This window comes from Heteronotia binoei, chromosome 18 (genome assembly GCF_032191835.1).
Source record: "Heteronotia binoei isolate CCM8104 ecotype False Entrance Well chromosome 18, APGP_CSIRO_Hbin_v1, whole genome shotgun sequence".
NCBI lineage: Eukaryota > Metazoa > Chordata > Lepidosauria > Squamata > Gekkonidae > Heteronotia > Heteronotia binoei.
The window spans coordinates 38,504,250-38,518,808 of NC_083240.1; the positions used below are offsets into that span (position 1 = coordinate 38,504,250).

The 14,559-nt window shown below is 48.8% G+C and overlaps 1 protein-coding gene across 1 annotated transcript in view; it reads left to right on the top strand.

Moving 5' to 3' along the window:
• Window positions 1–14,559, top strand: part of ULK2 (unc-51 like autophagy activating kinase 2) — a 98,540-nt gene that overhangs the window by 41,258 nt on the left and 42,723 nt on the right. The window contains exons 11-14 of the mRNA XM_060259003.1: window positions 8,584–8,634; window positions 9,567–9,655; window positions 11,031–11,202; window positions 12,375–12,435. Of these exons, the coding sequence (XP_060114986.1) occupies window positions 8,584–8,634; window positions 9,567–9,655; window positions 11,031–11,202; window positions 12,375–12,435 (373 nt within the window). The remainder of the gene's footprint in view (window positions 1–8,583; window positions 8,635–9,566; window positions 9,656–11,030; window positions 11,203–12,374; window positions 12,436–14,559) is intronic.

Below are 14,559 nucleotides of genomic sequence, written 5' to 3' on the forward strand. Positions count from 1 at the left end.
TAAACTTTATAAAGGACACAGACAAACACAAAGACTTTTTTAAAAAAACCAATAAAATATGCTTAAAACATTAGCACTTGCTGGTCTTAAAGGTGTTTTCTTTGTATCTCTCCCATGGGATCCAGGAAACTGGACAAAGGAAGCTCTGGCTCTTTCCTTTCCCAGGGGGCCAGGAGGGGGAGAAGCCTCAGCCAATAGAAGAAAGAGAGGCTTGGCTGAGTAGCTCTGCTGTGCGAATGAGAGAGCCTGGCAAACCAAGCTCTCCCTCCCCCCTTCCTTCCCAAGCGAGGAGCCTCAGCCAATGGTTTTGCTGTGTAGCTCCTGTGCAATTGAGGAAGTCTTGCAAATCAGGCTGTGATGCAGAAGGAATCAAGAGAGGGAGAAGGAAGCAGATGACAGCCAATTCCTTGGGGGCCTGATAGGAGCCCTCTGAGGGCCTGATTTGGCTCCCGGGCCGCATGTTTGACGCCCCTGTTTTAGAGTGTTCTCTCATTTTGTGGGTCCTTTGTACTGCCCTTACCGCACTCTTTGTAGTTGTAATCTGCCTGAGAAATAGAGACTGTAATAAAAGTAATAAAAGGGCCAAAACAACTGTTTTAAACAAAAAGTGAAGTTGCCGTTGATTGATTGCAGGGCAGCATGGATGGACTGCCAGGCAAGGGCTAGGGCACCCTGGGTGCAAATCTCTGCTCAACCCCTAAGCACATTGTGTGCCCTTTAGACAGTTGCACTCTCTCAGCCCCCTCTCCCCAAAAGATTGTTATGCAGTTAAAATGGGGTAACTGACCTAGGGGTGGGAGACAAATGTGATGGAGGAGGCGGGTGATATTGGATGTATACCCCACCCATCACTCTGAATCTCAGAGCAGCTTACAGTCCTCTTTATCTTCTTCCCCCGCAACAGACACCCTGTGAGGTGGGTGGGGCTGAGAGGGCTCTCACTGAAGCTGCCCTTTCAAGGACAACCTCTGCCAGAGCTCTGGCTGACCCAAGGTCATGAATAGAAATAGACCAGCCCTCCTAGAACTGATCAACATGTCTCATTAGTGTCCCTGCTTTGCATGCAAGGGGTTCTGGATTCTATTCCTGAAACTTCCAGCTCAAGGGCTGAAAACAAACTGTACTGGGCTGAATGAACTGGCCTGTCTTTGTATGAGGCAGTTTTGTCTACGCCAAGTAGATCCCTTTGCTTTCTCCTGGAGAAGGATGGGTGTGGGGGGAGGGGGGGGAGAAGACGCTGGAATTCAGTGGTTTGAAGTTTGACACTAATAATGACCTGGTGTAACTTAGCTGGTTGAATGCTTCATTTGTGGATTAGAATTAAAAACTCATTACTTGGATTCCTGGATGAGTTTTTAGTCCATTACGCAGTCTTTATGTGAGTTATCTCAAGGGAATGGAAAGCAGTGGTTGGGCGACTTGTTCCTTCTTACTTGTTCCAATCTGTGCCCAGTGGCAGTTAGCAGAGCACTTCAGGCTGCAAATGTTGGGTGACAAAACAGTTGGTTCTTATATAATCCTAGATTTGTAAAAAAGGAGATTGCTTGGAAAGAAAGGGGGGGGGGGGAATTAAATCCTGACCAATTCTTACGCAACCCAGCATTTGGCAAGTTAATTATTTAAGAAGAAAGCAGAAAGGAGGGACTCTGAAAATAGGTTTCCAGATGACGGTTAATAGCAGGCAGCCCTTGCTGTCTCTCTGGCCCTTGTGATTGTTAGTCAGGAAGGTTTCTCGCAAATTGCTTGTTTTGATCAATCGCTAACCAGCTGAAGCTTGGCGGAGAAAGGATCATTTCTCCTTGCCTGGCTTTTTTGGGTAGCTGGAGGGATACTTTCATTTTATTTTGCATTTCCAGTAGCCGTTCATTTCGAAATAAGTCTCCGGCATCTTTCAGGCTTCCTGAAAAAACTGGTTTTTGAATTGCATTGTGGGTGGTTGGGCCGCACAGTCTTGTTCTTGGGTGGTTGCTTTGTTTTGGGGAGGTTGCCTGCTTTGGGGGCTTCACCGCTTCCAAAGGGGCACCCCAAGGAGAGGAGGGCAGGCTCCAGGCTGGTCTTTCAGCATCTCTCCAGAGCATTCTGTTCTTCATTCGCCCAGAGTGGCAGACCTCTTGTATTGCTTCACACATGGATGGGAGAGGGGGCACAGTCTCTCCTCCAGCTTGTCAGTCGGCCATAGGTGCCGCCCATCCAGCCTGAGATCATCTTCATTTTGTCTCTGTTTTGGGCACAGATCCTTCCAGTTCTAATGCCACTGTGTCTTCAGGGGGACATTCCCTGCCCTCTTTGTCATATTTATCTTCTAGGAAAAGGCTGGCATCCTCCTTCCCTTTCACTTAGGCACTGTAAATGGAACAGGATTATGTATGGGCCCTACCCTCCCGGCAGGCAACACAGGAAGGAAGGCGGTTTCAGTCTGCCAGAGGAGACCTTGAAACGCACCTTTGCAAAGAGTCAGGTGGATAATAGACCAGCCAGTAAGGCAGTGGGTTTCAGTCAGGGGTGGAATTCTAGCAGGTGCTTCTTTGCATATTAGGCCACACACCCCTGATGTAGCCAATCCTCCGAAAGCTTACAAAAAAGAGCCTTGTAAGCTCTAGGAGGATTGGCTACATCGGGGGTGTGTGGCCTAATATGCAAAGGAGCTCCTGCTAGAATTCCACCCCTGGTTTCAGTCATTCTGCCCTCAAGGCATCCCTTGTGTGTTTTCTCCTGAGGATGCCCTACATATCTGTGGAGCTGTTTTCACCATACTTTATCAGGCTATAACGTAGTACCGATAGCAGTTAATTTTCACTGAAGCCATTTGCTTATCTGCTTGAACTTCTGACCTCCCTCACCATCCAGTTTGTGTAACGTCTAATTCAGCTGATTTATGACAGGATTCATACCGTACTTTTCCACATCAGCTCTGGCTCCCCCCCCCCCCCCACCTTATGGTTGAGATTTATACTTGAAAGCCTTATAGTGTAATTTGCACCAAGCTTTCATTCCTCCCCTCACCCTCGCCACCGGCCTCATAAAAACAAATCCCCAGTACGGTTTCCCATCACATAGCTGTCTGATGAAGAGAGCTGTAACGCATGAAAATTCATACTGAAATAAATGGTGCTAGTCTTTAAGGAGTCCCTAGATTTTTGTTTTATCTGTGGAACGTCCTGTGTGTTCAGAGGTTGCTTGGAGTGTTCCAGAGCCCGCTCTGACTTTGGTCTTCTGGGCTAATCTGTCGCATACCAAACACTGGAGCTAGTGAGAGAATATCAGCAGTGATGGGCAAGGTGTCCTTTTGGACTGCTTCTTACAGGTGTTCTGACTCAACAGAACCCCCAGCTAAGGTTGCCAGGATGGACTGTTTGGGAACACAGTGACACGCCTCATGGGGCGGGTTCTATTTGCCACTTCCTTACTGGAATGCAGGGCTTATGCAATGAATTCCTGCTACAAAAAAAGCCCTGCTGGAATGTAACCGAGAATCAGGACGTGGGTATCATGAGAATTCACTCCCCTCCCCCCCCCGCACCCCCCAAAAAGAAAATTGCTCCTTGCGCAATTGCTCTTTACCTGTGGGTAGGTGCGTATGGACACACATTGGAAGGAGGGACAAGGGTCTGTTTTGTGGTTAAGAAGAGGATGCCGTCTGGGTCGAGAGGAAAGAGTGTCCAGAAGCAGCTGCTAAGGGAGAATCAGGACCAGTTTTGTATGGATCCTACAGTTATACCACGCAGTCATACTATTCGTCATCTCAGCAACTGTAGCTTTCATGGGAGAGGGGGGGAGAGTTTTAGATTTTGAAGCCTTAAGGAGGTACTGGAATAGCATGTTGTAGACCGTGTGCGGCATAATCTCAGGGACAGAATTGGGAAGCGGGATGGCAGAGCTTTATAGCTCTTTGCTGAAGAGCAGACCAAATGAATGCAGAGTGTGAGTTTTCTGCAGAACTTGTATCGTTTGCAGAATTTCACCAACTTTTTATTTATTTATTAGCATGCAGCATTCTCTTCGGACTGTGAATTTGAGAATGTGCAGTGTACTGTTTCACTGGCTTCCCTTTTTCATGTCCTCTAGTTTTAATGCACGTGTTAAAAATCCCACCCATGCCTTTGCCTTTCCCCTTGCAACATGCTTGGATTTCCACTGGCATTTCTAGCGGAGTCTTGCCCTGCTGGTGGCAGATTTCCTTTGAGCACCTCTGATTTAAAAGGCCTATGCAAGACCAGCTTCCAGTGCTTGAGAGGGGCAGCGGCGGTGGATAGGAATGCTGCAGCGTTGCACCAGGATATGCAGTCTTTCCATGAGCACATGGCCTCGGCGCTGCATCATTACAGCCGCAGCCTCTGGGCTTCCCCTTTGAAAGAGAGAGGCTTGCTTCATCTTCCTGGCTCCGGTCGGATTGCATGGCTTTCCAGAAATACGTCATCTTTCCTGACGTTACTTTGCACAGATATATTTGTTGCTTTCCTTCTGAGGCCCAAATAGCCTGGCCTGGACACGTTTTGCTTTAGCTGTTGAGTTTTTAATCTCCCCTTTTGATAGGGAGCCTCCAGCTGGCATGCTTGGGGTTTTTCCTTTCCCGTTTTATCCTGAGAACGAGAATGTCTAACTTATCCATGGCTGCCCCATGAGCTTCATGGCTTTCTGGTGGGGTTTTGAAGCCTCGTTTTTCCTGGTCCACTTCCAGCATTATTAACTATAGCACAAAGGCTCTTTGGCAGCAGTAGCGTTGGTCCTGAGCTCCTTTCCTGTTAGTAGCCATTTGTTTGTCCTTTGGTCTGTGAGCTTCTTCTGCTGTTCTCTAGTTGGCCTGGAGAGTCATCCAGGGCAGGAGGTTTTTCAAGCTTTCCTCCAGGAAATCCTGGGGTTTCTTGGAAGCCTCTCAAAGCAAATCAATAATGGCAGAGAAGACCGCTTGCCTTGCTACTGCTGGTCTTCCCTTGCAGTGTGCAGCCGCAAGACAGCGGCTCTATTCCAGCGTGCGCCCACGTGGGTGGCAGTAAGGCTCAGCCAGAGCAGCCGGTGCCCCTGCGTGAACTGTACGTGCGTCTCCAGAGAAGCCCCAGAATCCTCTGTGTTGGTCAAGAGTCAGCTCGGCATGCGAATTGGTGCAGGAAAAGGTCTCTGAATGGGGAAAGGTAGCCCTCACCCTCCGTTTTCTACCTGTAAAATGGGAACGGAATTTTTACGTATCTGGGAAGAGGGCAAAGATGATAGATCAGGGGTGGCCAAACTTGCTTATCATAAGAGCCACATAGAATAAACATCAGACGTTTGAGAGCTGCAAGACAGGAAGGAGGGAGGGAGAGGTGGAAAGAAAGCAAATTTAATTTTAAATGCATTCCCCGAGCCGCTGCCTGGCTTGGCTTGGCAAAGTGATTTCAAAAGAAAAATGCCTTCTCCAAGCTGGCCAATGAGGTGGTTGGGTCTTCAAGAGCCGCATAATATGTGTGAAAGAGCCACGTACAGCTCCTGAGCCACAGTTTGGCTACCCTTGTTATAGATGAAGCTGAGGACATCAGAAACGACTTGGAAAGCTGGAACGAAAACCCCCATTTCTTCCTTCCTTGTGTCTTATTAAAGGTGGTTTGATTTGAGCATAGGGGTGAGGATTCGGCAGCGCTTCCTGCTGATTGCTGAGTGGAAATTAATCAATAACTCGGGAGGAGGCCGCGGCCCCTTGAAACAGCAACGCCTTCAGGTTTACTGCGCTCGTCTTTGCCCTTTTAGCACCCTGCACTTGGCCGCAGCACAGCATGTTCTAACCCTAGGAGACAGACTAGGCTGGGGCTGGAACTGACCCTCCTGGGTTATAGAACGCCGTGTTCTGCCCCGAAATGTCAAAGCTGTTGATCCTTGGGTCTGTTCCTCCGCAGAGAATACAAAGTCTCATGAGCTGGCTGAGCTTGGGGTGTGTGTGTGTGTGTGTGTGTGTACTCTTAGCTCCTATTTGCTCAGAGTTTCCAGCCTCCCTGCTGAACGCATCAGAGCTGACTGTGTACAAACATGGGGTGTTGTAAAGGGTGATGCAAGGGAGGCTGTAACTTTCCCACCCCCCCTGTTCTTTGGTCCTTGGTTTTCTTTCCCAGGCAGTTCTAAATAACTTTTAGGGGTGGGGGAAGGAAACCACCCCTCCTTCCTATGTTCAGGGTCTTTTGGATACGGCTGTGGGAGTTGCTCAGCTGTAGGTCCCTGCTGGCTCCTAAGATGGCTTCTGGAACAAGGCTCAATTTGAGAGAAGAACTGGTTCTGTGGTTTCATCAAGCTGGGGGGAGGGAATCGCCCATCCTTGTCCAAAGGGCTGGGCTGCGGGCGTGTTCTGTGCTTTCATGCCGGCACTGAGGAGCTAGAGCAGGGGTGGCCGAACTGTGACTCGGGAGCCACATGTGGCTCTTGAAGCCCCCACCACTGTCATCCAACTTGGAGAACGCATTTGTCTCTCTAAATCGTTTCGCCAAGCCAGCCAGCGACTTGGAGAATGCATTTAAAGTTGTTCTCTTTCCAGTCAGTTTGGTGTAATGGTTAAGTGTGCGGACTCTTATCTGGGAGAACCGGGTTTGATTCCCCACTCCTCCACTTGCACCTGCTAGCATGGCCTTGGGTCCGCCATAGCTCTGGCAGAGGTTGTCCTTGAAAGGGCAGCTGCTGTGAGAGCCCTCTCCAGCCCCACCCACCTCACAGGGTGTCTGTTGTGGGGGAGGAAGGGAAAGGAGATTGTGAGCCGCTCTGAGTCTCTTCGGAGTGGAGGGCGGGATAGAAATCCAATATCTTCTTCTTCTTCACCTGTCTCCCTCCCATCTATTTTTATATTTTCCTTCCTTTCTTCCTCCCTCCCTCCTCTCAAACACTGGTCATTTTTGTCATGCGGCTCTCAAGCATCTGACTTTTATTCTATGTGACTCTTACGTTAAGTAAGTTTGGCCACCCCAGAGCTAGAGTGTGGCAGCAGGTACAGACAACCTCTGTTTCTTGGAGATGTGTCTTTTTTCTCTTTTGTTTATAGATGTGTTTCTATCGGGTGCTAAAGGACTCGTTTTGGTATCCTTACCAAATAGATGAGGCTAGTGACGGTCCAGTATCGCGCATGCATGTGGTGGATAGTGCCGTCTAGTCCCAGCTGACTTATAGCAGAGGTGGTTTACCATCGCCTGCTTTTCTGTCATGACGCTGGTGTTCCTTGGCCTCCCATCCAAATTCAAGGCAGGGCCGACCCTGCTTAGCTTCCGAGATCAGACAAGATCGGGCTAGCCTGGCTAAGCAGGTCAGGGATTGTGCATGCTCAGTGCAGCTTTTCCGTAGTACCCTCCTCCCCTCCCTCACTGCTGCCATAAATTTAGAAAAACTCACACCGACGCAATATTATAGGCATCTGAGTCTTTTAGAGCAGGGGTAGCTCTCCAGATGTTTTTTTTTTTGCCTACAACTCCCATCAGCCCCAGCCAGCATGGCCAATGGCTGGGGCTGATGGGAGTTGTAGGCAAAAAAACATCTGGAGAGCTACCATTGGCCACCCCTGTTTTAGAGGATGAAATCAGGACAAGGTAGGAACACTTCTGGCCTGGATACGTATCTGGTTTTAATCATTCATGCCCCATGTTCCCAGCCACGGTTTGGTTCTTGAGACAGTTTGTGGAGAAAATATTTTGAAGGTGTGTGTGTATTCCCTTTGTGGGTGGGGTGGGATTCTGTTTTTTTTGGGGGGGGGGTGGAATAAGCTGATAAAAGGTTACAACTGATAAAAGAAAGTCCTTCTTCACCCAAAGGGTGATGAACGCATGGAATTCACTGCCACAGGAGGTGGCGGCGGCTACAATCATAGGCAGCTTCAAGAGGGGATTGGATAAACATCTGGAGCAGAGGTCCATCAGTGGCTGTGAGCCACAGCGTATTGATGGAACTCTCCATCTGGGGCACATGATGCTCTGTATTCTTGGTGCTGGGGTGGGCCGCAGTGGGAGGGCTTCCAGTAGTCCTGGCCCCACTGGTGGACCTCTTGATGGCACTTGTTTTTTTTGGCCATTGTGTGACACAGAATGTTGGACTGGATGGGCCATTGGCCTGATCCAACATGGCTTCTATTATGTTCTTATGTGTGACACAAAGTGTTGGACTGGATGGGCCATTGGCCTGATCCAGCATGGCTTCTCTTATGTTCTTATGAGTGACACAGAGTGTTGGACTGAATGGGCCATTGGCCTGATCCAACATGGCTTCTCTTACGTTCTGTGTACCCGATCACAGTCTTGCTGTTTCTAATGGCCTGTGGGTAAAAGTGTGGAAATGTAATGCAATGCAGGGCTTTCACAAACCTTAAAGCCAAGTTGTATTTTTTTTAAAAAAAAATTGGGGGGGACTCTTAAGTACCTGTCTTTGATCGCTCTGGTTAGCTGCATCTTTAAAGTGATTGATGGTACTTCCTTTCCAAGGGTAATAGCAACACGTACTGGGGAAGGCTTTAATCTTTCATAAGCTCTTTGAGGTTCTGGCTGCGAAGGGTATTGATTGTGTGTGAGCAGCAGTCCCTCGCCTCCCAGCTGTGTCTGCAGTCGCAGAGGCTAATCTGTCTTGTGGGTTGCATTTTCTGCCTTGCAGATACGTTCTTCGGCCACCCCTTCCTCGATCAGGTTTCGACTGTCAAAAAATGTAAGTCCAGAATTATTTCTTTGTCTCCCTCCAGCCCTTTCAGGGAACAGCAATTTCTTTTAAACAAGCGAAACCTCAAAGCTCAAAGTCTGTCAATGGCTACTAGCCATGGTGACTGAGGGGAACCTCCACATTCAGTGGCACTAATCCTCTGAATTCCAGAGCCGGGATGCATCATTAGGGAAGAAGTTCAACCTCTATGCCCTGCTGTTGGCTGTCCAGAGGAACTGGTTGGCTACTGTGTGAGACAGGAGGCTGGACTAGATAGTCCACTGGTCTGATCCAGCAGAGCTGCTCTTATGTTCTTATGAGGCCTTGGCCTTTCTGCTCTGCTGTTGACCCTCCAGAGGAACTGGAAGGCCACTGTGTGAGACAGGAGGCTGGACTAGATAGTCCACTGGTCTGATCCAGCAGGGCTCTTCCGATGTTCTTATGAGGCCTTGGCCTCTATGCCCTGCTGTTGACCCTCCAGAGGAACTGGTTGACCACTGTGTGAGGCAGGAGGCTGGACTAGATAGTCCACTGGTCTGATCCAGCAGGGCTCTTCTGAGGTTCTTATGAGGCCTTGGCCTCTATGCCCTGCTGTTGACCCTCCAGAGGAACTGGTTGACCACTGTGAGACAGGAGGCTGGACTAGATAGTCCACTGGTCTGATCCAGCAGGGCTGCTCTTATGCCTTTCATCAGCATTTGAGCCTTCTGCTCCAGTATTTAAAAGACGCACAACAAGTCGGTTGCAGTGCAGATCCTGTGTTGCCAGTTCTCACAGCGATTGTGGGTTTAAGAATCGCTGGGAACCTGCTTTATGCTGCATTGTGTGTGGGGGGGTGCGGTCTGGAACTTGGAAATCCAGGCATTTAGGAAGTCTCTGCAGCATTTGTTAACGAATGTTGAAATTTCCACTCCAACCTGTCCTTGTATTTCTCTCCTCAGCTTGCCCCGTGCCAGTGCCGACATACACCGGCTCCGTTTCCGGTAGTTCCTGTAGCAGTTCTCCCTCGTGCCGGTTTGCTTCGCCCCCAGTAAGTGCTCTCTTGATTTGGAAATCGGTGGGTTCTCCACACCACCCTTTCTGCCATTGCTGAGCCCAGCAGTTTCCGAAAGGTTTTTCTTCCTCCCACGTTAAATTTTTAATGATCCGACTGAGCAGCAGTTCTGCTTGGACGAGGCACACCAGGACGAGCAGCGGCAGCTGCTGCGTCGATGCCTCTCTCCTTCTCCTAGGACCAGCGTCGTTTCGTTGTCTTCTGTGACTTGTTAGTCCAGCATCCCTGCTGGGTCGGGTGCTTTTGCATCTCCATGTCAAATCAGCCTGCAAAGATATTGGAACGTGTTCTGTTTAGGCCAGGGGCGGCCAAACTTGCTTAACATAAGAGCCACATCCAGGGCCGGTGCATGGGAGTAGGCAAAGTCGGCAGTCGCCTAGGGCGCCACCAGGCCTGGGGGGCACCACTGGGTGCCCCCTCCCAAACGCATGACTCTGGCTCCTGACCACTGTCGCCTTGTCTTCTTCCATCACCAAGCTGCCCGCAACAAAGCCAAGGCACCCCCCTCTCCCCGATGTGCCATTTGGCCTCCCACCTCATCCTATCCCACTACCCTCCTTCATGGCTTGACTGGCAAGCACTTATTCTCACAATTTTTTAATAACATATTGCATTTTTTTAAAAAAAATTAAAAATCAGTAGATTAAAAATGTGAGAAGTGTCAAGTTTTGTGCTCTTCATTTTCCCTATATTTGTTAATAACGGGGAGGGGTGCTAGTGGGTGATTCGCCTAGGGCGCCAGGAAGCCAAGCACCGGCCCTGGCCACATAGAATAAACATCAGATGTTTGAGAGCTGCAGCACATGAACATCAGATGTTTGGGAGCCGCAAGACAGGAAGGGAGGGAAGGAAGGAAAGAGCTGGTGGAGGTGGAAAGAAAGCAACTTTAAAGAAGAGAAGGAAATGCATTCTCCAAGCTGCTGGCTTGGAGGAAGTGATTTAAAGAGAGAATTGCCTTCTCCAAGCCGGCCAATGGGGCAGCAGGGGCTTCGAGAGCCACACAATTCTGTGTGAAAGAGCCACAGTTTGGCCAACCCTGGTTTAGACTGTACGCTTCCAAGGCTGCAGTTCCTCTTTTTTGGGGGGATGGATTCGGGTGGGGGCAAGAATAGAAGCCAGGAAGGAAAAAAAGTAAGAGTAACAATTTCTCTCCTGGACAAATTTCTGGGTATTCGTACCAAGAGGACCCGAGCTTTCGAATTTTGTGCGCCGCTTGAGCGACACAGCAAGGTGTAGGGTGTGCCCAAAAAGCACAGTCGTAGCCCAGGAGGCTCCCTTATAGGCATCCCAAGTGTGCTTTCGGCAGAGATCTGTGTCCTCGACCCTCCCGGACTTGCCGTCTCCTCTCCAGTCACTCCCAGATATGCAGCACATCCAGGAAGACAACCTGTCTTCGCCTCCCTTGGGGCCTCCGAACTACCTTCAGGTCTCCAAAGATTCTGCCAGCACCAGCAGCAAGAACTCCTCTTGTGACACAGACGACTTTGTCCTGGTCCCGCACAACATCGCCTCCGATCAATCATGTAAGACCCTGATGCTTGTGAGTGCAACTCTTAAGCTGCTCTTTCCAGTTGGAGACGTTCTCGTTGGGCTTTTTCCCCCCCTTCAAAAAAATTAAATTATCAGAAGATGATGATATTGGATTTATATCCCGCCCTATACTCTGAATCTCAGAGCGGTCGCAAATTCCTTTACCTCCCCCCCCCACAAAAAAAAAGACACCCTGTGAGGTAGGTAGGGCTGAGAGCTCTCCCAGAAGCTGCCCTTTCAAGGACAGCTCTGTGAGAGCTATGGCTGACCCAAGGCCATTCCAGCAGCTGCAAGTGGAGGAGTGGGGACTCAAACCCCGTTCTCCCAGATAAGAATCTGCACACTTAACCACTACACCAAACCAGCTCTCAAATGTTTAGCCCAAATGTGCACTTTATTTGCTGTGAGAGGGTATTGAGGCTTTGAGGTGGGGGATTTTTTTGTGGGTTTTTTTGTTGAGATTTTGGTTTTCTTTTATCTTTTTGGTCTTCAAAGAGCTCTTTTTTTGCAAAGATCATTCAGTTATTTCAAAAGATTAAACCTTGTTAGGGCGAGGGAAGTGGAGAGAGAGGATTCATCAGAGTCTTTGTGATTAATACCCCTGCATGTGTTCTGTGCCCATGATTTAGTAGTTAAATCCAGAAATTAAACTCTTGATGCTGAATTAAACACCAGCCATGCAGAAGTGCTGGATTCTGAAGGTTGGTGGCCCATCCCAGAGTGGCACAAAGCGCTACAGCTGGCAGGGAGACTGGGCAAACACCCCTTTCCCTCATGGGCCAGATAGAAGCTGTGCCAGGCTCTCAATTGCACCGTTTTCATTTCACTACTTTTTGATTGTGGATCCCAGCTGCCATATTCCACATTGGGGAGCCCTGGCTTGTATCCCATTTTGGATGCGCAAGGGAATATGGGGAAGTCACCACGCCCTCAGAATTGTTTGCCTCGTCCTCCTGATGATGGTTTTAGGCTGAAGTGTCCGCTGCATGGCCTGGCTTCCTACTGAGAAGCTCATCTTGTTTCGTCGAAGCTGTAATCGCCTCCCGCGTCCTGTTGTTTAGTCGCGCAACTAAACTCAGAGGCGCTTGATTCTCTGGTGTGCTTGCTGTCTGTTGTCTTTGCTTGCGCTCAACACCTGTTACGTGGTTGTGCTTTTACTTTCTAGATGATATGCCTCTGGCAGCGGTCGGCAGGCGGGCCTCCAGTGAATTCTTAATGTGTGGAGGGTAAGTGTGCTGGGTTTTGGCACTATAACCGCCCAAGTCGATGCGGGAGGAATAAATGATCCTTGCGGGAGGTGGGATTTGGTTCTTCCATTGTTTTAGAGTGGGCTTCCCCGTGGCAAGAGAAAAAGGTAAAAAAGGGAAAAAAAAGGAGCAGTTTCTTCAAGTCACCAGCGACTTTGTGTCACCAATTTCAGGAAGATCTTGCAAGGGTTTTTCTAATCTTTGTGTCACCTTTAGCAGGCAGTCTCCATTTGCCATTTCAGGAAACGTGGGCAATGTACAGAAACCTTCCTCAAACTTCTGCAGAAGTAATTCTTCTGGTTCAGCTAATACAAGGGTGTCAAACTCATTTGTTATGAGGGCCAGATCTGACATAAATGAGACCTTGTCGGGCCAGGCCGTGTGTGTCATAAAATGCAATGCCAGGTAGACGAGATACAAACTTTATAAAGGACACAGACAAACACAAAGGTTGGGGTTTTTTATTTAAAATAAAACATGCTTAAAACATTAGCACACTTGCAATATTTTGTTTTAACCGTCTCCGATAACTGAATTATTGCATCAAAATCTGGAGACAATGCCTGTGCTGTAGAAACCTTGAGTATACTGTTCGTGTGTGTATCTGTAAGCTGCAAGCCTGCTTTTGATATTATTGACATTCGTTATAGCAGGGGTGGCCAAATTTGCTTAATGCAAGAGCCATATAGAATAAACATCAGCTGTTTGAGAGTCGTAATACATGAATGTCAGATGTTTGAGAGCGGAAGGAAGGAAAATAGATGGGAGGAGGGAGGTAGAGGTGGAAAGAAGGCAAATTTAATTTTAAATGCATTCTCCAGGCTGCTGGCTGACTTCGCTTGGAGAAGTGATTTAAATAGACAGATGCCTTCTCCAAGAAGGCCAACAGGATGGTGGGGGCTTTGAGAGCCACACAATATCTGTGAAAGAGCCACATGTGGCTCCCAAGCCGCAGTTTGGCCATCCCTGCATTATAGAAATCTCATGGTCAATGCTCTGTGCCCTAGAACCCAGGGGAAAACATGAAATGGCTGGGTATTGCGAGTTTTTGTACATAAGTTGTGTTGTGTGGTGGTCAAAAACATGTGAAGACACCACGACACCGACTGACACAATACTTTAGTCTTCTCCAGAAAAATAACTGCAGCTCCTATGAGGCTGTGTAAGAAGGGAGAGAGAGAACAATGTATAGTGGTCAGTATTGGCCTACTATCTGGGAAGCCTAGGATCAAAAATCTCCTGACTACAAAGAAAATGTGCTGGATGCACACTCTCAGCCTAATCCACCTTGTTATTATTCCCCATCTAAATAGTTGGTTGTTAACTCTTCATCTAAATAGTTCACACTGCTTTCCTACTGAGAAGAAGAATTGCAGATTTATACCCCGCCCTTCTCTCTGGATCAGAGACTCAGAGCGGCTCACAATCTCCTCTCCCTTCCTCCCCCCCCCCACACACAACAGACACCCTGTGAGGTGGGTGGGGCTGAGAGAGCTTTGTACAGCAGCTGCCCTTTCAAGGACAACTCCTATGAGAGCTATGGCTGACCCAAGGCCATTCCAGCAAGTGCAAGTGGAGGAGTGGGGAATCAAACCCGGTTCTCCCAGATAAGAGTCCGCGCACTTAACCACTACACCAAACTGGCTCTCTTGATCGTGAGAGTATGAATACAGTAAAAGGGGGAGGGAACCCAGGAGAGCGCTGTCAAAACAATCTTAACAAAACACATGGTGTAGCAAGGCAGAAAGCTTTTACCTTGAATAAAACTGCGTTGGCTTTAAAGGTGTTTTTTGTACCTCTCCCGTGCAGTTTGAGGGAACTCGGGAAAGCACCTCTTCCCCAAGGGAGGAGGCGCCTCAGCCAGTGCAGGAGCTTGACTCTGTAGCTCTGTTGTGTGATTGAGAGAGCCTGGCGTAGCTCTGGCTTTGATTGAGAGAGCTCTAGCTGTGCCAGGCTCTCTCAATTGGACAGCAGAGCAGCAGAGCCAAACTCCTCCATTGGCTGAGGCTCCTCCTTCCTGGGGGAAAGAGAGAAAGAGCGAGAAGCCGCTTTTGCTCAGCTGCCTCAATAGCATGGGAGAAATACAGACATGGCGATGAAGGA